Here is a 21,976-nt window from a genome sequence, read left to right as displayed (position 1 = left end):
GATGGCGCGTACACCCAGGATGGCACATACACCCAGGATGGCGCATAAACCGAGGGCAATGCCTACACCCAGGATGGAGTCTACACCCAGATGGCGTCTACACCCAGGGCAGTGCCTACACCCAGGATGGCACATACACCCAGGATGGCGCCTACACCCAGGATGGCACGTACACCCAGGATGGCGTGTACACCCAGGACGGCGCATACACCGAGGGCAATGCCTACACCCAGGATGGAGTCTACACCCAGATGGCGTCTACACCCAGGGCAGTGCCTACACCCAGGATGGCGTCTAGCACGGTGCCATGATCATCATTTGCACATGCTGTTCTTCTGCGTGGAAGGTTTCCCACGCTCTTCTATTGGCCAAATCATCCTTCAGTCCTCAGCTTAAATGGCCTCCCTAGGGCAGCTTTCCCAGACTAGTCGGGAGGTGTGTAGCACAGTTCTTCATTTTTAAGCCCTCACCACCCCACACCGAGGGCAGAGGCTGTGTCTGTCTCTGCCTGGCTGGGGACATGCACTGTCCTTCCTGCATCCCTAGGTAGGTAGGTAGGTAGCTGCAAACTGCACGTGCTGCCGCCAATGCCCTGCAGGGGGCACCAGGTCTCCGGGAACAGGCCCTGTTTGGGTGTCCCTGGGAACCGGTGGCATCACCAAGGCCAGAGGTGTTTGGCTGCTTCCCGATAGCCTGAGGGCATGAGGGGCAGAGAGCAGGAATGGTTGGTCAAGCAGGTGGGGGGGTGTGGCAGGAAAGTCTGGGGAGGGGACTCCTGGTCCCCGTCCCCATCCCTGCTTCACCCAGAGAACCCCACTTTTCTCTCTTGTAGACATTGGCAGCTAAATTCACGAAAAGTGAAAATGAGCACTAAGCCGGCATTTGATGGATATGGAGACGAGGGCTGAAGGAGGTGAGTTGTTTTTCCCAAAGACGGAGGGAGACCAGAGCACAGTTCAGTCCTTTAACCACCCCCTTCTCCGCCCAATCTCCCTCACCCCTGTAACCATCACCAATAACTTCCCAGCTGCAGCAGCTGTATAATCCCACGCCATTAGCTCTTAGTTCACTTGCTGCAGAATTAACTAAATTGGACCCATGTTGGGGTCTGCCATTTTTAATCCTAATCTAACATGACAGCTGCCCCAGCCTCTTTGGAGGGTGGTTGAGAAGGCACCATGCGTCGTTGGAGAGGGTGGCTTATTTCTCTGCCCAGCTTGTTTTTCTGTCAAGCCTCATTTATGAAATTTAATGGAAGCGGGTGATCAGAAGCAAAATGCTTTTCACCCACCTCAAACACTTCCCAGTCCCCTGACTTCCTTAATGGCAGCCCCAGACAGGAGGGTGTGCAGAGAGATCAATGTGAGATGTGCCCCTGTCTCAGAGGAAAATTCAAATGTCATTTCTCAGAATTTGGAGAGAACAGAGAGATAAGCGCCCGAGAAGTCACATCTCCCGAGTTCTTTGCTGCATGGCTGAAACAACAGATGGCTGTGGGTGATAAAGCCCTCATCTCACCGAGAGGCCCAGATGAAAGGATTAACTGTTTTGAAAAATATTTTATGTCACGCAAGGTGACGCTCACAGAGGGTTCTAAGCAAAGCATGTTTTCTGGAGTTCCGAGAAAGAACTTTTGCTCAGAGAAATAAGCAGCTTACACTCCAATTTATTCCTGTCCACCATGCACTTAAAGAGTCAACAGCCAATGTTCTTGGCCTAAAGGTTGGGCTGGAAGCGGCTTCCCTGACCCCTCCCCTTCTCTGACCTCTCCTCCAGCACTCCCCTCCTCGTTCGTTCTCTCTCTCCAGCCTCCCAGTCCCACCCGTGGGCTTTGTACTGCCTCTTTCTCCACACACACGCCGTATCTGCCTGGCTCTCACCTCCTCCGAGTCTGCTCACATAGCCCTCCCTTCCTCTCTGTCTTTGTGGAGCTTCACACCTGTGATCACCCTTGGGTGGACTGGGTATTTATGAACTCATTGGTTTGCACCTGTGGACTGCTGTTTTCCTCCCTCCCAGGGACAGGAACTTGGATTTGTTCTCACCTGTGTCCCTGTATCCTAGAATAGCACCTGGCATGTAGCAGGGACTCAGTAAATATTCTTTGGGTGGAATAAAAGCTGTGATGAAGATGAGGATGATGGTGGTCAACACGCCCCGGTGGTTTCCTGGACACTCTTCTAAGTGCTTAGCACACATTCACTGGCTGTTCTGCATGTGAGCCTTGTGTGGTGGGTTCTGCAGAGCGGGGATCCTGCGTGGTGTAGGGGCAGCCCTTCCTGTTTGCGTAAGGCTGTGCTCTGATGTCTCAACAGAGATCATATGTGCATGTGCTCGGCTCAGCACTGGCAATGTAACCTCCGCCTCCCAGGCTCAATCAGTTCTCCTGCTTCAGTCTCCCAAGTAGCTGGGACTACAGGTGCCCACCACCACGCCTCCTAATTTTTTGTATTTTCAGTAGAGATGGGGTTTCGCCTTGTTGCCCAGGCTGGTCTTGAACTCCTGAGCTCAGGTGATCTGCCCACGTCAGCCTCCCAAAGTGCTAGGATTACAGGTGTGGGCCACGACGCCTGGCTCCTTTTATTATTATTTGAAATCAATGGACTCAGAAGCCTCTTGTCCCATAGCAACTTCATTCTTCCTTCATTTCCAGTCTTCCTTCATGTCCCCTGCATCCTCCCTTGATTCACTCACTGATGATTTAGTGAATGCCCCCCATCTCCACGGCGTTAGGTTAGATACTCAGCAGATGCACAAGAAACCTAAGGAGTTTCAGTCCAGCTGAGGCTCCGGATACGCAACGAGAAACCCACAAGCAATAGTGAAATGTGGGATTTGATAACCTCGTCATTTCTGGGTAAGACCAGTGCAAACAACGCACAGAGTTGCTAACAGGAGAAGACATGCAGAAACAGCCACCCAGCATGTGCAAGAGCACTGCCCTCGGACGATCACCTAAAGTCACCTCCAGCCCTCCCTGGTAGGCACCACTGCTGTTCCCATTGCACAGGTGAAGAAACGGAGGCATGCAGTCACCATACAGAGACAGCAGGCTTAGAGCCTGGGCTGTCTGATTCATGCTCACAGCAAGGAGGCAGCATTTAGAAAGCTCTTACTGTGTGCCAGTGCTGTGCTAGGTCCTCACATACTGAACCTTCAGTATCACCCTCTGGGGATGCTGCTATTATAAACCCACTTTAGTGATGAGAAAACTGAGGTGCAAAAAACCTAAAAGCATTTGCCCAAGAGCAAGCAGCTGTTAAGTGTCAGAGGCAGGATTCAAACTGGGTCTGTCCCACTCCTCCAGGAGTGCTCCGAACCCAAGAGCCTGGAACTGGGAGTTGCTTCCCAATGATGCCCTCGAATTACTCCCCTGTCCAGGGGCTCCCTCCCCCTCTCAAAGTGCTCCCTCTGCCCTCCTGTGGCCCAGCCCCAGCTCAGGGTGTAGTCATAATGGGGGCCCCCAGGTACACATTTGTCCTGGCCCCCTCTGTAGCCCTAGCCAGCCCTTCCCTCCCAGCTTACGTTGCCTCTCAGATGAAAACAAAATTATGGCACGTGAAATCCCGCTGAGAAAGGAGGACACTCACCCCAGATGCCAACACCTTTGTGAAAACTGCAGAGCAACCCAGAATTTCCAGCTTTGATTTTCATTCCTGCTCAGGGATTGTACAGTAAGTCTATTTCAAAGTAGCCACTTCGCACACATTCATGGTACAACTCAGGCAAGAACTCTCTGGTTCTGCATGCCTTACCTGGATAAAAATGATTCCTGGCCAGGCGTGGTGGCTCACGCCTCTAATCCCAGCACCTTGGGAGGCCAAGGCGGGTAGATCACCTGAGGTCAGGAGTTCAAGACCAGCCTGGTCAATATGGTAAACCCCATCTCTACCAGAAAAACAAAACTTAGCCATGTATGATGGTGGGTGCCTGTAAACACAGCTACTTGGGAGGCAGAGGCAGGAGAATCACTTGAACCCGGGAGGCGGAGGTTGCAGTGAGCCGAGATCACGCCATTGCACTTCAGCCCAGGTGACAAGAGTGAAACTCTAACTTAAAAAAAAAAAAAAAAAGATTCCCTTAAGGTTTTCAACCTGGTGGCTATTTTTTTCCTATAGATGAACAAAAATAGCTTTGCAAAGCCATTCTGCCACTGATATCCCTAGGAAGCAGGTGGGGAAATGCCCGTTCTGGGCTCCGGCAGTGGGAAGCCCAGTTCAGCAAGTCCAAGTCCAGATTCAGCTAAAGCACAGCAGCTGGATGTGCAGCCAAGGAGGCCGGATGAACAGGTGACGGCACAGAGAACGCCATGCGGGCCTTAGAAAGGAAGGCGCCGATCCACTGCGTTGCATACCTTCACTTAACATCTGTTAAGTGCAAAGGCAACACATAAAACAGTGCGAATAAGCCAGACACCCAATACCACACACTGGATGATTCCATTTCTACAAAATGCCTACAGTGGGCAGAGCCATACTAACAGAAAGCAGATTGTTGGTTGCCAGAGGCTGGGGGCAGAGGGAAGGAGGGCTGACAGCCAGTAGGTGCGGGTTTCCCGTAGGGTCGATGAGAACATTCCAAAACTAAATAGATAGGACGGTTGCACGACTCAGTGAATATGCTGATCACCACTGAATTGTACATCTGAAAGGGTAAGTTGTCTGTCACATGAATTTCATTTCAATAAAAGACCGTTTAATCAGTATGAATAAAAAACCACTAAGAAAACACGTGTGTGCTATGTTTAACTGCTTCATGAAACAATCTATAGACAGTCGCCCCAACATGTCAACAGAGTTTACATGTTGGAGGACAAATTCAGATCATTTTTACTTACTTGTAACTCTCTGTGTTGTCTGAATTTTTTTTTACAGTAAACATCACTATTTTAATAATCAGTACAAGAATTTATATAAACCATTTCCATTTAGGGGAAAAGAATCCAGTCTCCAGAGCTGCCCTCAGTCTACCCACATCTCTCCCTCAGAGCTCGCCACCCCCTTCCTTCCACATACAGGAGCTTTTACCCTTCTTTGGAAAGTTCCAGCAGCTTAGCAGCCAGACCAATAAAAATGCACCCCAGCACTGGTTTGCGTGGTGGAGAAAGAAAGCCAATTTTCCCCTAAGCATTACTCGCTCTTCCTCTGGAATTTGGACGTCAAACATCTAAAAATATGTCTCTCCCTGGAACAGAGGGTTTAGAGTTCAGCGTGCGTACATGAATGCCATTTCCTGGTGCCCGGAGCCCTCAGCACTGGGCCCTGGGGACGGAATTTGGTGCAAGGTTAATGGGACTTCCTCAGGGGAGACAAAAAAAGAAGAAAGAAGTTCACAAGACTGCAAACTCAGCCAACTCTTCCCATCAATGTCATTGTCAATCAGTGCACCTGAGAGTCCTCTAGAACTTTCCATCCCTTCTATTCTGTTCCGGAAGCTTTTAACATAATTTATTCTTTCATTTGATAGTACACTAGTAATTCTCAGGCTCACTGTGTTTCAGGCACTGGGCTGGATATGGAGAATTCTGAGTTGAAGCGGAAGACATTGGCCCTGCCTTTGCGTGGCTCAGTTTCAGGCAAGTCAGACACTGTGCAAAACATCACACAGAAGAGGTGAATGAATAGCTTTTTGTGGCCATCTGCAGAAGTAGTTAGTGAGAAGCCTGAATAAATCATGGCAATGGTAACAATAGAGCTCAATGCTAAGAAGGAAGAGTTGGGCCGGGCACGGTGGCTCACGCCTGTAATCACAGCACTTTGGGAGGCCAAGGCGGGTGGATCATGAGGTCAGGAGATTGAGACCATCCTGGTTAACATGCTGAAAACCTGTCTCTACTAAAAATACAAAAAAATTAGCCGAGTGTGGTGGCATGCACCTGTAATCCCAGCTACTCCAAAGGCTGGGGTAGGAGAATCACTTGAACCTGGGAGGCAGGTTCAGTGAGCTGAGATCATACCACTGAACTCCAGCCTGGGTGACAGAGCGAGGCATTCAGGGAGAGGCCTCGGAGGAGGTGGGCATGACGTTACGATGTCCCAAGAGCCAGAGTTAGTGCTGTGAGTGGACACTTGCTGAGTGGCTGCCCCAAGGTGCGGGTGACACAGAGGTGCCAGCGCCTGCTCCCCCGGCTCACAGGGACTCTATGTGCCATCACAGAATTCTTGAGAGGTGCCTCAGATTCTTGCTGCTTCTTAGAAAAAACTACTGTGGTAAAGTACATATAACATGTAATTTTCCATTTCAGCTGTCTTCAGTGGGCGAGTTGGTGGCATTAATTAGATTCACGATGTGTGCAGCCACTTCCATGATCTATTTCTGTGGCTTTTTCATCACCCCCAGCAGAACCTCTGTTCTCATTAGGCAGCTGCCTCCCATTCCTCCCTCCCCCAGCCCCTGGCAACCACGAATCTCCCTCCGATCCCGCTGGATTTGCCTCTTCTGGTGGTTGCATCCAAACAGTGTCACACACCTGTGGCCTTTGTGTGCTCAGCATCATGTCTTTGCGGTTCATCTGTGTCATGGTGTGTCTGGGCTCCGTTCCCTTCTGTGGCTGAGTCCTAGTCCCCTGAGTGGACAGACCGTGCTGTGCTCAGCGCATGCGCATCGGCTGCCTCCACCCTGTGGCTGCGGTGAGTGCTGGCACAGAGGTGTCCTGCTTTCCTGCCTCCCTCTCCCAGGTGATGACCACACAGGGGCCTGGGATGCTTTTTACTTGCTCGTTTCCACCTGGAATTTCAGGCCTGGACCCTCAGATGACGAAGCCCAGGCCCAGCCAGGGGAAAGTAATTTGCCCAAGGTCCCCCCAGAAGTCAGCTCTTCATGGACTTTTCATTCCTCCCACTCACCCATCCATTGCCAGGCTCTGGGCTAGACACTGGGGCGTGGCCAAGCCTACAGTGAGCTTGCTTCACATCAGTACGACATATCCCCTCTCCCCAGCACCCAGGGAGCTCCGGGGCTTTTCTGGGGTTCTCAACCATGAGTCCTGGAGACCCCCTCCTGGGTGCTGCTGAAGGTCTCCAGCGCCCACTGAGCACCCCAATCCCCAAGGTGGAGGCATCTTTGTAGTCTTGATGATGAAATCCTGAGGGAAGGAGCAGAGAAAGCCCCCAGACTTTGGGGAAGCAGTGACAGCTTCACCAGTCCCCAGCCAAAACAGCGCAGCAAAGTCATTCTCTGCAACAGCCTGTTTCCTTATCTGTGAAATGTCTCTCAGTCAGGAGCTGACTCCCCTCATTCTCAGAGCAGACTATCCATTTCCCAGGACCACTGTGACAAAATGCCACACGCTGGGGGCTGAAAACAACAGAAACGGACTCTTTCAGAGTTCTGGAAGCCGGAAGTCTGAGATCCAGGTGTCGGCAGGGCTGTTTCCTTTGTGGAGGCTCTGTGGAGAAAATCTTTCCACGTCTCTCCCGGCTTCCAGCGGCGGCTGGCAATTCCTCCTGTTCCCTGGCTTACAGACACGTCACTCTGATTTCTGCAACTCTCGGTGTCTCTTCTTCTTCTTCTTCTTTTTTTTTTTTTTTTTCCCAGAGACGAAGTATCACTCTGTCACCCAGGCTGGAGTGCAATGGCACGATCTTGGCTCACTGCAACCTCCACCTCACATCCTGGGTTCAAGTGATTCTCCTGCCTCAGCCTCCCAGTAGCTGGGACTACAGGCATCCACTACCACACCCGGCTAATTTTTGTATTTTTGGTAGAGATGGGGTTTCACCCTGTTGGCCAGGCTGGTCTCGAACTCCTGCCCTTGGGTGATCCACCCACCTTAGTCTCCCAAAGTGCTGGGATTACAGGCGGGAGCCACTACGGTCATATTAAGGACCCACCCACCCCCAGCATGACTTCATCTTATTTTGACTAATTGCACCTGTAACAAACCAGTTTCCAGATAAGGTCACATTCACAAGGATCAGAAGTTATGGGTTGGATGTATCTTTTGGGGGACACAGTTCGAACCACAACATGGATCAGATAGGGTTTGAGTGCAGGGAGTACATCTGGGAGGGGATCCCGGGAAGCCCCAGTTGGGGAGTGGGGAAGCTGGGGAGGAAAGAGAAGGGGCCACTTCAGGAAGCGCTGATGAGCAGGTGACTGCCTGGGCACCAGAGCTCAAACCCAGTGGACCTGGGAGAAATCGTGAGGAACACTCCTCACTCGCAACCCATCAAAGGTGAGAAGCCATCCAGGCCGTCAGCCTCCAGCTCCACCTGCTCTTATAGGTGTTACCTCCCGGCACCTTGGCTGGTCCTGCGTACGGGATGAGCGTGTTCCCTCAGCCAGAGATGCTTCAGGCCAGCAGACACAGATGCTTACGGTACAAAGATGAAGGTGAAGGTCAGAACTCAGGAAATGGTGAGAGCACAGCTACACGCCACCTGCCTCTCCCACTCTGCCTATCTTAGCAAAAAATAAAAGGATGTCTGGAAGGCTCTCAAGAGCTCACAGAAATAAAGGGGGAAAGGAGAACTAGGTTGGGGAACTGAGGAACGTGAGTTGTGGGCCACAGCCGGCTCCTACAGTCCCCTACTGCTACGAGCACAGGGGGTGCCTCCGGGCAGACGAACTGCAACAGGGTGCCCCGTCCGGCAGGATGCATTCCAAACAGAAAGAGGCATCTGTGGCTCTTGGCTGCTGTGGCCCCTCACAGGGCACCCTCAGCAGTTCAGGCACCTCTGGGCAGGGTGCAAACTGAACAGCCATTTCCAGTGCCATGGATGGGGGCTTAGGGGGGAAAACAGGCCCACAGTCACACTGATGGCCGGGGCCACCTTGCCCAGTCCAGGGGCTGCGCAGCACCCAGGCCCGCGTGGTGGCTGCCGTGGTGGATGTGTTGAGAGGCTCCCAAGAGCGAATGGATAGCAAATGTTTGTCCTTATACATAGTAAGTGCTCAGTAAATCACTGTTCTCAGGAGTTTTATCGAATGCCAGGAAAGAAATGTCAAAAACATCAACTCCACAGAACTGCCTGAGCTCCATGGAAAGGTTATTGGACCATTTACAAACATTCCACATCTGTTTTATCCTGTCTCATAAATATTTGGTTCTGGAATGGGTTTTTAAATCTGTCCGCAAGGCTCAAAACAAAGGGAGGAGGAAGATTTACCAAGCAAATGGAGAGCAAAAAAAAGCAGGAGTTGTAATTCTCATCTCAGATAAAATAGGCTTTAAACCAACAAAGATCAAAAGAGAGAAAGAAGGACATTACATAATGGTAAAAGGATCAATGCAACAAGAAGAGCTAACAATCCTAAATATATACGCACCCAATACAGGAGCACCCAGATACATAATGCAAGTCCTTAATGACTTACAAAGAGACTTAGACTCCCACACGATAATAGTGGGAGACTTTAACACCCCATTGTCAATATTAGACAGATCAACCAGACAGAAAATTAACAAGGATATCCAGGACTTGAACTCAGACCTGGACCAAGCAAACCTAACAGACATACAGAACTCTCCACCCCAAATCCACAGAATATACATTCTTCTCAGCACCGCATTGCACCTACTCTAACACTGACCACATAATTGGAAGTAAATCACTCCTCAGCAAATGCAAAAGAATGGAAATCATAACAAACAGCCTCTCAGACCACAGTGCAATCAAGTTAGAATTCAGAATTCAGAAACTAACTCAGAACTGCACAGCTTCATGGAAACTGAACTGGCTCTTGAATGTTGACTGGATAAACAGTGAAATGAAGGCAGAAATAAAGATGTTCTTCGAAACCAACGAGAACGAAGACACAACATACCAGAATCTCTGGGACACATTTAAAGCAGTGTCTAGAGGAAAATATATAGCAATAAATGCCCACATGAGAAGGAAGAAAAGATCTAAAATCGACACCCTATCATCAAAATTGAAAGAGCTAGAGGAGCAAGATCAAAAAAACTCAAAAGCTAGCAGAAGACAAGAAATAACTAAGATCACAGCAGAACTGAAGGAGATAGAGACACAAAAAAACCTTCAAAAAATCAATAAATTCAGGAGCTGGTTTTTCAAAAAGATCAACGAAGTAGACCACTAGCCAGATTAATAAAAAAGAAAAGAGAGAATAATCAAATAGACACAATAAAAAACGATAAAGGGGTTATCACCACAGATTCCACAGAAATACAAACCATCATCAGAGATTATTACAAATATCTCTACGCACATAAACTAATAAACCTGGAAGAAATGGATACATTCCGGGACACTTGCATCCTCCCAAGCCTAAACCAGGAAGAAGCTGAAACCCTGAATAGACCAATAACAAGGTCTGAAGCTGAGGCAGCAATTAAGAGCCTACCACCCAAAAAGAGCCCAGGTCCAGATGGGTTCACAGCCGAATTCTACCAGACATACAAAGAGGAGCTGGTATCATTCCTTCTGAAACTATTCCAAACAATACAAAAAGAGGGAATTCTTCCCAAATCATTTTATGAGACCAACATCATCCTGATCCCAAAACCCAGCAGAGACTCAACAAGAAAAGAAAACTTCAGGCCAATATCCATGATGAACATAGATGCAAAAATCTTCAATAAAATACTGGCAAGCCGATTGCAACGGCACATCAAAAAGCTTATCCACCATGATCAAGTAGGCTTCATCCCAGGGATGCAAGGCTGGTTCAACATACGCAAGTCTATAAACGTAATTCACCACATAAACAGAACCAGAGACAAATACCATATGATTATCTCAACTGATGCAGAGAAGGCCTTTGACAAAATTCAACAGTGCTTTATGCTAAAAACCCTCAATAAACTAGGTATTGATGGAATGTATCTCAAAATAATAAAAGCTATTTGTGACAAACCAACAGCCAATATCATACTGAATGGGCAAAAACTGGAAGCATTCCCTTTGAAATCTGGCACTAGACAAGGATGCCCTCTCTCACCACTCCTATTCAATATGGTACTGGAATTTCTAGCTAGAGCAATCAGGCAAGAAAAAGAAATAAAGGGTATTCAGATAGGAAAGGAGGAAGTCAAATTGTCTTTATTTGCAGACAACATGATTGTATATCTAGAAGACCCCATCGTCTCAACCCAAAATCTCCTGAAACTGATAAGCAACTTCTGCAAAGTCTCAGGATAAAAAATCAATGTGCAAAAATTACAAGCATTCCTATACACCAATAACAGGCTTAAAGAGAGCCAAATTAAGAACGAACTGCCGTTCACAATTGCTACCAACAGAATAAAATACCTAGGAATACAACTAACAAAGGATGTAAAGGACATCTTCAAGAACTATAAACCACTGCTCAACGAAATAAGAGAGGACACAAACAGATGGAGAAACATTCCATGCTCATGGTTAGGAAGAATCAATATTGTGAAAATGGCCATACTGCCCAAAGTAATTTACAGATTCAACACTATCCCCATCAAGCTACCAATGACCTTCTTCGCAGAACTGGAAAAAACCACCTTACACTTCATATGGAACCAAAAGAGAGCCCGCATAGCTAAGTCAATTCTAAGCAAAAAAAAAACAAAGTGAGAGGCATCACACTACCGGACTTCAAACTATATTACAAGGCTACAGTAATCAAAACAGCATGGTACTGGTACCAAAAGAGAGATATAGACCAATGGAACAGAACAGAGGCCTTGGAGGCAAGACCACAAACCTACAACAATCCGATCTTTCACAAACCTGACAAAAACAAGCAATGGGGAAAGGAGTCCCTGTTTAATAAATGGTGTTGGGAAAACTGGCTAGCCATGTGCAGAAAGCAGAAACTGGACCCCTTCCTGACACCTTACACTAAAATTAACTCCAGATGGATTAAAGACTTAAACATAAGACCTAACACCATAAAAACCCTAGAAGAAAACCTAGGCAAAACCATTCAGGACATAGGCGCAGGCAAGGACTTCACGACTGAAACACCAAGAGCATTGGCAACAAAAGCCAAAATAGACAAATGGGACCTAATCAAACTCCACAGCTTCTGCACAGCAAAAGAAACAGTCATTAGAGTGAATCGGCAATCAACAGAATGGGAAAAAATTTTTGCAGTCTACCCATCTGACAAAGGGCTGATATCCAAAATTCACAAAGAACTAAAACAGATTTACAAGAAAACAACAAACAAACCCATTCAAAAGTAGGCAAAGGACATGAACAGACACTTTACAAAAGAAGACATACTTGAGGCCAACAAACATATGAAAAAATGCTCATCATCACTGGTCATTAGAGAAATGCAAATCAAAACTACATTGAGATGCCACCTCACACCAGTTAAAATGGCGATCATTAAAAAATCTGGAGACAACAGATGCTGGAGAGGATGTGGAGAAATAGGAGCACTTTTACACTGTTGGTGGAAGTGTAAATTAGTTCAACCATTGTGGTAGACAGTGTGGTGATTCCTCCAGGACCTAGAAATAGAAATTCCATTTGACCCAGCAATCCCATTACTGGGTATATATCCAAAGGATTATAAATCATTCTACTATAAGGACACGTGCACACGAATGTTCATTGCAGCACAGTTTATGATAGCAAAGACCTGGAACCAACCCAAATGCCCATTGATGATAGACTGGACAGGGAAAATGTGGCACATACACACCATGGAATACTATGCAGCCAACAAAAATGATGAGTTCGTGTCCTTTGTAGGGACATGGATGAACCTGGAAACCATCATTCTCAGCAAACTGACACAAGAGCAGAAAATCAAACACCTCATGTTCTCACTCATAGGTGGGTGTTGAATAACGAGAACACATGGACACAGGGAGGGGAGCATCACACACTGGGGTCTGTTGGGGGGAAATAGGGGAGGGACAGTGGGGGGTGGGGACTTGGGGAGAAATAGCATGGGGAGAAATGCCAGATATAGGTGATGGGGAGGAAGGCAGCAAATCACACTGCCATGTGTGTACCTGTGCAACAATCTTGCATGTTCTTCACATGTACCCCAAAACCTAAAATGCAATTAAAAAAAATCTGTTCGTAGTGCACATGCAGGGATTGCAGTTCTGTGCCAGGCAGGGAACTGCAGGCTTTGTGGTCTTTTTACTGAGCCCTACAAAGCAGTCACTGCTGTGTCCCATGCTACAGATGAGGAAACTGAGGCTCAGACAGGGGAAGGAACTTCCTGAAGGTCTTAGAGATAGAAGGCGGTGGACCCGGACCTTCCCATTGGGTCTTCCAAGGGAATGAAAGGCAAGCGTGCTTGTCTTTGGCACTGTCTCTGCATGCTTGGACGACGAAGCATGAACAGCATTCAGGACATTAACCGGCCCCACTCTGACCAAGAGACCAGTCCCCTCCACAAAAGTCACTCTGCCAGGAGACGAGGCTGTGGGAATGTAGAGCAGGCTACAGGCAGCCATGCACTTGGTCAGGACTGAACCACCAGCTCTCTGCGTGTAGCCTGGCCAATTTCCAAGGTGTACATACTCCCAGCATGGTTGATTTCAGGCAACCCACGTGAGGCCACTGAATGGAAGCTGGAAGAGATGTGGAGTGCCTCCTCTCCTCGCCATACCACACAGATGCAAGAGACATAAAACCCCAGGAGCAGAGAGAGTAGAAAAATGTAGCAACATAATTGGGAAGTGCCACATTTCTAAGAGGAAGTATTTCCCGGCTGCAGTATTCCCTGGGTGCAAGGCCTCGCACCTGTAATCCCAGCACTTTGGCAGCCTGAGGCAGATGGATCACCTGAGCTCAGGAGTTTGAGACGGGCATGGACAACGTGGCAAAATCCCATCTCTACTAAAAATACAAAAAAATTAGCCGGGCATGGTGGCACACGCCTGTAATCCCAGCTACTCAGGAGGCTGAGGCACGAAAAATGCTTGAGCTGGGGAGATGGAGGTTGCAGTGAATGGAAATCGCACCACTGCACTCCAGCCTGGGCGACAGAGCCTAAGACTGTGTCTCAAAAAAAAATTTTTTTATTTTAATATAAATGATCTGTGAGTTTAGATAATTTATGATCATGGCTATGTGGAACAACACTGGCTCTCTGGAGAGGACGCAAGCCAGCTTCTGCATGCAGCCAGCATCTCCTGAGCCTGACCAGCCCACAACCCTCAAGGGTCAGGGCCAAGGCTGAAGGTCTGACTCAGTGTAGGGCCAGGGAGTGGTGTCTCATGGGGAAGACTTGACTTTGTGCATGTGGGGGCTGCTTCCTATCACCTTTGAGTTCCTGTCAGATGTTTTCATGGAAATTAGAATCAGAACTGAAAAGGCCATGAAATCAATAGGTTCAGCACCTTCATTTCCCAGGAGAGGACTGAGGACCAGAGAAGGGCAGCAAGTGGCCCAAGATTGCACAGCACATTAGAGGCATCACTGTGATTATTCCTAGGCCAAGCGCTCTTCCCAGCCTCCCTGCCCTCTGAGTTACAAGCTAACAGTTTCTCTTTGCCCAGGGCTTTCTCTGAGGCAGGGTTGTTCTTTTTTTGAGATGGAGTTTTGCTCTTGTCGGCCAGGCTGGAGTGCAATGGCACGATCTCGGCTCACTGCAACCTCCGCCTCCCGGGTTCAATCGATTCTCCTGCCTCAGCCTCCTGAGTAGCTGAGATTACAGTCACGTGCCATCACGTCCAGCTAATTTTTTATTTTTTTAGTAGAGACGGGGTTTCACCACATTGGCCAGGCTGGTCTGGAACTCCTGACCTCAGGCAATCCACCTGTCTCAGCCTCCCAAAGGGCTGGTATTACAGGTGTGAGCCGCCGTGCCTTGCCGGCACAGTTGCTCTGCATAAACCTCGCCTGTGTCTAGGTGCTGGGGAAGGAGGTCAATATCTGCTGCTAATCAGGGAAAGTTTTGATTCAGCCAGGGGCCAATTCAAAGCCCTTGCATCCTGACCAGTGGTGGCTAGAAGTCACTCAGCTCCTGCAGCCCCCTGGCCTGTGTTTTAGAGGCCCCCCCGAATCCACTGTGCACATCAACCCTGAGCCTCCTATGTGGATGTCACAGGGCTGCCTCCTATGACACCTTGGGACATGGTGGAGATAAAATCAGATGACATATTGGGAATCTCTCTGTGGCTGTAGAACCCAAGTGCTCCTAACTATAGGTGAGGGTTGCACCAGTGAACAGCCCGGAAAGTCTGAGGAGAGTCTCACCTTCCTCAATGCCTCCCTGCTGGCCAGGTCTGGTCTCCCAAGCAGCATTCAGATGCGCCACTTCTGCTTGGGAACCTTGACTCATGCTGAGCCTTCTTCCAGGAATGTCCTTCCTCCTCCTAATTCCTAATCCTTCCCAAGTTCCCGTCAGGGTCTCCACCTCCTCCAGGAAGCCTTTGGTGACTACACCATCTCACATGAGCTTTACCTTCTCCAAGCGCCTCATCATTTCACTCTACTACTCTTTCCACTTCCTGGTGGTCTCCTGTCTCTCTGGACATGCCCAACATGGAGACAGTGAGCCCTGGTGGCCCAGATTCACCTCAATATAATTTCATGTACCCCAACATGCCTGGAGTCATTAAACCTTTTCCCTTCCCTCTTCTCCAGCTGGCAAACTCTTATTTATTCTTTAAAGCCCCAGGTCCATTGTCCCCAACCCTGAGAACCCTGTCTGACTCTGCTGGGGCAAAGCTGCGCACACACGACATGCTACCACTGCATCTGCTTATAATTCACTCACAAGAACACCAGGCTCCAACTTCAGGGCAGTCACCAAAGGCACGCACTAGTGAAACAGAAACTCGCCCTACCCCAAGGAACCCACATTCTACCCTTAGGCCACACCAACCAGAGTCACAATTATTTGATTGAAAGCTGCCGAGATGCACTGACCACTTGCTATGTTGCAAAGACGTTCAGCATACCGAGTCACGTAATCCTCACGCACGTGCCGTGGGTGCCAGTGTTATCTTCTTGAGCCCTCTGTGTGCAGAGATTGTCCTGGCTCACTCCGTCCCTGCGGTTCTGTGCTCCCTGGGGGGTGGGAGGAACCGAAAATGATCGCCTCCTCCACCCCATTCTCTCCTCGAGTTCCCTTCCTGCTTTCCGCCCTCCTCGGCACTCGCAAACCGCTCACGCTACATGTTTTCTTTTTCTTTCTCATTTATTCTCTGCTGCCCTCAGTTCTCCAGGGAGTTCCCCAGGCAGAGATCTGAGGTCTGTATCCCCACAGCCTAGGACAGTGCCTGGTAAACAGTGGCGACCCAGACGTAGCTGTGTGGAGGAATGTATCCCTCTCTCTTTTGCAGATGAAATAGCTGGTGTTCAGAGAGGTCAAGCAGCTTGCCTGAGAGAAGCCACACAGCTGATGCGTAGCAGAGCCTAGATTCAAACCCAGACACCTGGCTCCAGCACGTGCGTTTCTTGCCTCCACCTTCTCTCTGTACTGCCATTCACCCAACTGCCTCTGCACTGCGACCACCCACCCTTGAGGATGGGGGCTGGTACCTCCTTCCTCTTATACCCACAAGACCCCACAGAGTGCCTTCCCCAGAGCACTTTCTGCTAAATTCTGTTTAGGAGAAGGTATTCATTCTGTTTGCAGAATGAATAAACAACCACATGAATGCATAAGTGTATTTCAGAAACATGTGGTACTGATTATGGAGACAGAACGCACCGTTTAAGTCCTCGGGCTCTTAGATGCTGTCTCTTTCAGGAGTAAGTACACTTTTCCAGCAAGGCAAAAGCGAGGCTCAATTCTCTTGCACATTTCTGATGTATCTTTTGCCTCTAGACTCACAGGCAAAGGGCCTTTTTGTGGGGTGAGCCCCATCTGCCCACCACACGACTCAGAGACACACACAGATAAGAAGATGCCTGCCCCGGCACGTTTTGGAGGATCACTTACAGAAAAAGGCAGCATCCAGGCATCACTGCTCTGAGAGGCTGCGTCCCACCCACAGAGGCTGCCCCAGCCTCCCCGTCCCAGGCACTTACACGGGATTTCTCGGCCAGCCTCGCAGGCAATGCCCGTTTCCAGATATTCTTGGCAGAGCTGGCATGGAGAAGTAGCAGCAAGAGGCACAGAGCCCAGACGATCTGCCTCCTGTGGCTGCCCGGCCCCACGCTGGTTAAAGGCATTTCCTCCCTGGGCAGCGACTTTCCAGACGCACACAGAAGAGGGGCCCCTCTAGCTGCGTGGGCCTGCGAGTGGGGACAGGAGCGTGCACGGTCTGCTGGGCTTTCTTAGTTCCACACAGCAGGGTCCCTAGGATCGTGTGTCTGCGTCCAGCACATGCCCCTTCCTCGATGGTGGCTGGCCTGCCCGGTTATTTCGAGCTTGCCCTATAACATCTGGCCCCAGAGGCTCCAACGAGGGCGTCTGCAGCCCAGGCGGTTCAGTGGGCGGTGGCAGCAGGAGGAGGGGGCATCAGCTTGCTTGGAGACGTGGCCGGGAGTGGCCTGTCACTCTCCACTCTCCATAATGAGCACTTCCTTGCAGCCTGGAGCGGTCTCCTCCCAGAGAGCTGTGCTAGGTGCACGCAGGACTTGGGGCTGGACGTGCAGGGGAGTGCAGCAGGATGGATGGGGGCTCGGCTGCCACCTTGTTCGCGTTTTCAGCTGGGCTGACAAACTATCTGCCCATAAAAGCTTCTTTGGAAGAGGCTGCTGGACGGAGACTGGCCAAGGGTGCGGCCGTGGAGAGGTGACTCCTACCCCTGCACTCCCCGGTTCCTCCTCTCTGATGTGGGAATATGGGTAGTTCCTCGTAGCGTGTGTTTCTCGGGAGAGTTAAATGAAATTGAGCAGGTGAAGCATTTCACACACATAAATGTGCTGTCACTGTCAGTCTGTGTATGTGCACGTGTGTGTGTATGTGTGTGCATGTGTATATATGTGTACACGTGTGCATGTGTGTGCATGTGTGTGTTTTACGGGAATGTGAGCTCAATATTTCACCAACTTTTTATTTTCTTGTCTGTTCTTAGCACTACCAAGACGGATACTGTTTTGTTTTTGTTTCTGTTTTGAGGCGGATCTCGCTCTGTCGCCCAGGCTGGAGTGCAGTGGTGTCATCATGGCTCACTGCAACCTCTGCCTCCTGGGTTCAAGTGATTCTTCTGCCTTGGCCTCCCAAGTAGCTGGGATTACAGGCATGTGCCACCATGGCCGGCTAATTTTTGTATTTTTGGTAGAGACAGGGTTTCACCATACTGGCTAGACTGGTCTCGAACTCCTGACCTCAGGTGATCTGCCTGCCTCAGCCTCCCAAAGTGCTGGGAGTACAGGTGTGAGCCACCACGCCTGGCCCCAAGACAGATACTGTTTTCATGCCCACTTTACAGATGAGGAAACAGAGAGGGCTGCCTGAGGTCATGCAACAGCACCAGAGAGGAGACTGGAACCCAGGCAGGTCAGACCCTGTGGCACCCCCCAGGTGAAGCGGAAGGGACCCAAGCACTAGGCTTGACGCACCTGTCCGGTCCCAGCTCAGCCTCTGTAAGATGCTGGAAAGCCTCTTGCTCATGGTCCTCAGTTCTCTCATCTGTGAAACAGGCATGAGAAAGCACCTGCCTCATGAAGTCGATGTGGGGCTATAGGACAAGGTGCCAGCCCTGCCCAGCACTTGCACAGAGTGAGTGCTCCAGACAGGTTTGTTCCTCCCTCCCTGGGAACTCTCACCCCTCCACCTCTGGCGAGCACAGCCTTCAGAATGCCCTGGAAGGCAGCATCAACCCCTCTTGGCCTTTTGGTGAATGACAATAGTAGTAAAGACATCTAGTCTGTGTGGGTCGGGTGCGCTGGCTCACATCTGTAATCCCAGCACTTATGGAGGCCGAGGATCCCTTGAGCCCAGGGAGTTCAATACCAGTCTGGGCAACATAGTGAGACCCCATCCCTATAAAAAATACAAAATTAAAAAAATTAGCCGGGCATGGTGATGCACACCTGTAGTCCCAGCTACTTAGGAGACTGAGATGGGAGGATCACCTGAGCCTGGGAGGTTGAGGCTGCAGTGAGCCATGATCACACCACTGTACTCCAGCCTGGGTGAACAGAGCAATATCCTGTATAAAAAAAAAAAAAGAAAAATTAAAAACCATATATAGTCTGTGTGTTAGGCACTGTTTGAAGCACTGCCTGCATTTTAATGCATGTAGGTCTCACATTAGCCTTAGAAACAGGTACTGCCTAGGATCCCAGGGACAGAGAGGTTAAGACACTCGCCCAGTGAGCACTGCAGAATGTAAGTTCACCATCAAAGTCCTGCAAATGCAGAAGCCTGAGGCTGAGACTTTCTTTAAATTTTAGACCCTAGCTGCCTCCTTTGCCTCCCCATAGGTCCAGCCCTGGTCGTTACCTTACCCTAGATTCCAGAATGTTCCTTCATTTCTTTATCCTGAAACTCCTGGCTGAGCCCTTACAGGGGCCTGGTCCAGGGTGCTCCACTCACTCTCCTCTGTCAGCTCTTCTGGATGCAGTCTCAATGCCCCTCCCTTGCTTATTCAGAAGCCAGGCGCCACCCACAGAGGTGATGGAGCTGCTCCCACCACTTACCAGGACCACCTGGAACAGGTCCTGCCCTGTCTCCGTGCCTCCGTTTTCTCATCTGTAAAACAGAGGTATGGAACCAGAACCCACTGCAGGTTTGCCACGAGGCCCAGCTGCGCTTGCACGAGGAGCTAGGCTCAAGATGATCGTTCTGAGATGCTCTGAGCCGCCGCCTCCTGGACCTCCTCCACACTCACGCTTTTCCATGTGAGAAGCTTCCCGCTGCTTGGAACCTGGGGTCCTGCGCTCTCCTAGGGCAGCCAACACCTCCCACGTGGTTCCTGCCCATCTTCCCTCTCCTCCACCTTCCCCTTAAAACGTAGGCATTTCCCGTTGATGTTACATTCTTGGCCCATTTCCTGTCTCTCTCTCTCCCTGGGTGGCCCCATTTCTGCCAAGAGTATGACGCCCCTCCCTCTGGGTAGATGATGTTCCAAAGGCCCTCTCGCAGCCTCCTTGCTGGTCAAGACACCGCCCCGTGCCGCTGCAGCGCCCTCCACCTGGAATGCTTTTCCACCCAGCTGCGGCGCTCCTCACCCATCATCTCCTCCAGACTTTCGCTCATGTGACATTTTCTTGGTGTGGTCTCCTCTGACTCCAGGATTGAAAACTACAATTTCCATACCACTGGGACTCACAATGCCCATCCTGGCATTATGCTTCTTTGTACTAACCTCCACCTGACGTATTTTATATTTTACTTACTTTGCTTTTAGTTTTGTTTATCGTCTATGCCCCCACACTAGAATGTCAGCTCCCCCAGGGCAGCTTTTGGGGATCTGTGTGTTCACTATGGAATCGCCAATGCCTAAGCAGTGCCTGGTGCAAAGCAGACACTCAGTGAAGACGGTGGAATGAATGAGTCACGCATAACACATTTCTTCTGCCCGCTTGATCGTTCAACTAGGGTGTCACTCTCTATCTGCGCTTCCCTGTGAAACGTGGCTGGTCCAAACTGAGATCTGTCATAGGGTTAGAAGGCAAACCAGATTTGGAAGACATACGAGTGTCTTTTTTTCCTTTTCCTTTTGAGACGAAGTCTCACTCTGTTGCCCAGGCTGGAGTGCAGTGGCGTGAACTCGGCTCACTGCAGCCTCCACCTCCCGTGTTCAAGTGATTCTGCTTCAGCCTCCTGAGTAGCTGGGATTACAGGCATGTGCCACCTTGCCCAGCTAATTTTTTTTTGTTTGTTTTTTTTTGTATTTAGTAGAGACAGGGTTTCGTCAGGCTGATCTCAAACTCCTTACCTCAAATGATCCACCCACCTCGGCCTCCCAAAGTGCTGGGATTACAGGCGTAAGCCACCGCACCTGGGCCAAACTCCCTCTCTAAGACTCAGCCCCCTCTCAGCCAAGGTCATCACTGTCCAACCAGACACCTAAGCTCAAACCTTAACTTCACTGCTAACACCTACCTCGCTCCCCTCCGTATCTGGTCTCTAATTCAGATAGTTCTTTTTTTTTTTTTTTTTTTGAGATGGAATTTCGCTCTGTTGCCCAGGCTGGAGTACAGTGGCGCAGTCTCGGCTCACTGCAACCCCTGCCTCCCGGCTACAAGCGGTTCTCCTGCCTCAGCCTCCCAAGTAGCTGGAACTATAGGCACCCACTACCATGCCCAGCTAATTTTTGAGTTTTTCTTTTAGTAGAGATGACGTTTCACCATGTTGGTCAGGCTGGACTCAAACTCCTAACCTCAGGTGCTTCACTTGTCTCAGCCTCCCAAAGTGTTGGGATAATAGGTGTGACCCACCACACCCGGCCTAATTCAGAGTTTTTAAAAGTGACTATATTGTGGGTTTTTTTCTCCTAATAGTAGCATAATTCATGTTTATTAGCAGAGAACTGGGAAAACAGAGGACAGAATAAAGGAAATTTCTAAAATACATATATCAAATATCAGCCTCCAGAGATAACCAATGTAGCCTTTCTTTTTTTCTACTTATATATATTAGACATGACGGAAGTCAAGGCCAAGGCCGAAGTCAAGGCCAAGGGTGTGTTCAAGATGGCAGTGTTAAGTAATATTAAAAACACAGACTCTGCATCAGATAAATGCAAATCAAAACCACACTGAAAGACCATCTCACACCGGTCAGAACAGCTATTACAAAGGCATAAAATGGCTGAGCACAGTGGCTCGTGCCTGTAATCCCAGCGCTTGGAGAGGTCGAGGCAGGCAAATCAACCGGGGTCAGGAGTTTTCGACCAACGTGGCCAACATGACAAAAGCCTGTTTCTACTAAAAATACAAAAATTGGCTGGATGTGGTGGCAGACACCTGCAATCTCAGCTACTTGGGAAGCTGAGGCAGAAGAATCCCTTGAAGCCAGAAGGTGGAGGTTGCAGTGAGCTGGGACTGCGCCATTGCACTCCAGCCTGGGTGACAAGAGCAAACCTCTGTCTAAAAAAACAAAAAAGGCATAAAACAGTAGATGTGGGAGAAGCTGTGGAGGAAAGGAAACACCTATACACTGGTGAGAAGGCAAACTAGTTCAGCCACTGTGGAAAGCAGTTTGGACATTTCTCAAA

At 49.5% G+C, this 21,976-nt stretch overlaps 1 protein-coding gene and 2 long non-coding RNA genes across 5 annotated transcripts in view; 1 reads left to right on the top strand and 2 right to left on the bottom strand.

The window, feature by feature from the left end:
* The window catches only part of LOC116555697, a 9,034-nt gene extending 6,604 nt beyond the window's left edge, over window positions 1-2,430 (top strand). Inside the window, exons 2-4 of one of the 2 annotated variants that reach the window (XR_004270628.1) lie at window positions 693-724; window positions 833-913; window positions 2,020-2,430. This is a non-coding gene — a long non-coding RNA (uncharacterized LOC116555697). Of the gene's footprint in view, window positions 1-692; window positions 914-2,019 lie in introns of both variants that reach the window. The other variant, XR_004270627.1, reaches the window with a different exon arrangement.
* Window positions 1-17,426, bottom strand: part of WFDC1 (WAP four-disulfide core domain 1) — a 38,293-nt gene extending 20,867 nt beyond the window's left edge. Inside the window, exon 1 of one of the 2 annotated variants that reach the window (XM_032284567.1) lies at window positions 16,893-17,426. In XM_032284567.1, coding sequence (XP_032140458.1) covers window positions 16,893-17,036 — 144 coding nt within the window. In that variant the 5' untranslated portion in view covers window positions 17,037-17,426. The remainder of the gene's footprint in view (window positions 1-16,892) is intronic. The other variant, XM_032284566.1, reaches the window with a different exon arrangement.
* Window positions 4,071-8,782, bottom strand: LOC116555698. Its single transcript, XR_004270629.1, has 3 exons — window positions 7,814-8,782; window positions 5,826-5,829; window positions 4,071-5,754 (listed from the first exon to the last, which is right to left on the bottom strand). It is a non-coding gene; the product is annotated as an uncharacterized LOC116555698 (long non-coding RNA).
* Window positions 17,427-21,976: the final 4,550 nt, after the last annotated feature.

Source organism: Sapajus apella, unplaced genomic scaffold (genome assembly GCF_009761245.1).
Source record: "Sapajus apella isolate SASKATOON/1434 unplaced genomic scaffold, GSC_monkey_1.0 scaffold15, whole genome shotgun sequence".
Classification (NCBI taxonomy): Eukaryota; Metazoa; Chordata; class Mammalia; order Primates; family Cebidae; genus Sapajus; species Sapajus apella.
This window is presented reverse-complemented; position numbering and strand designations above follow the sequence as displayed.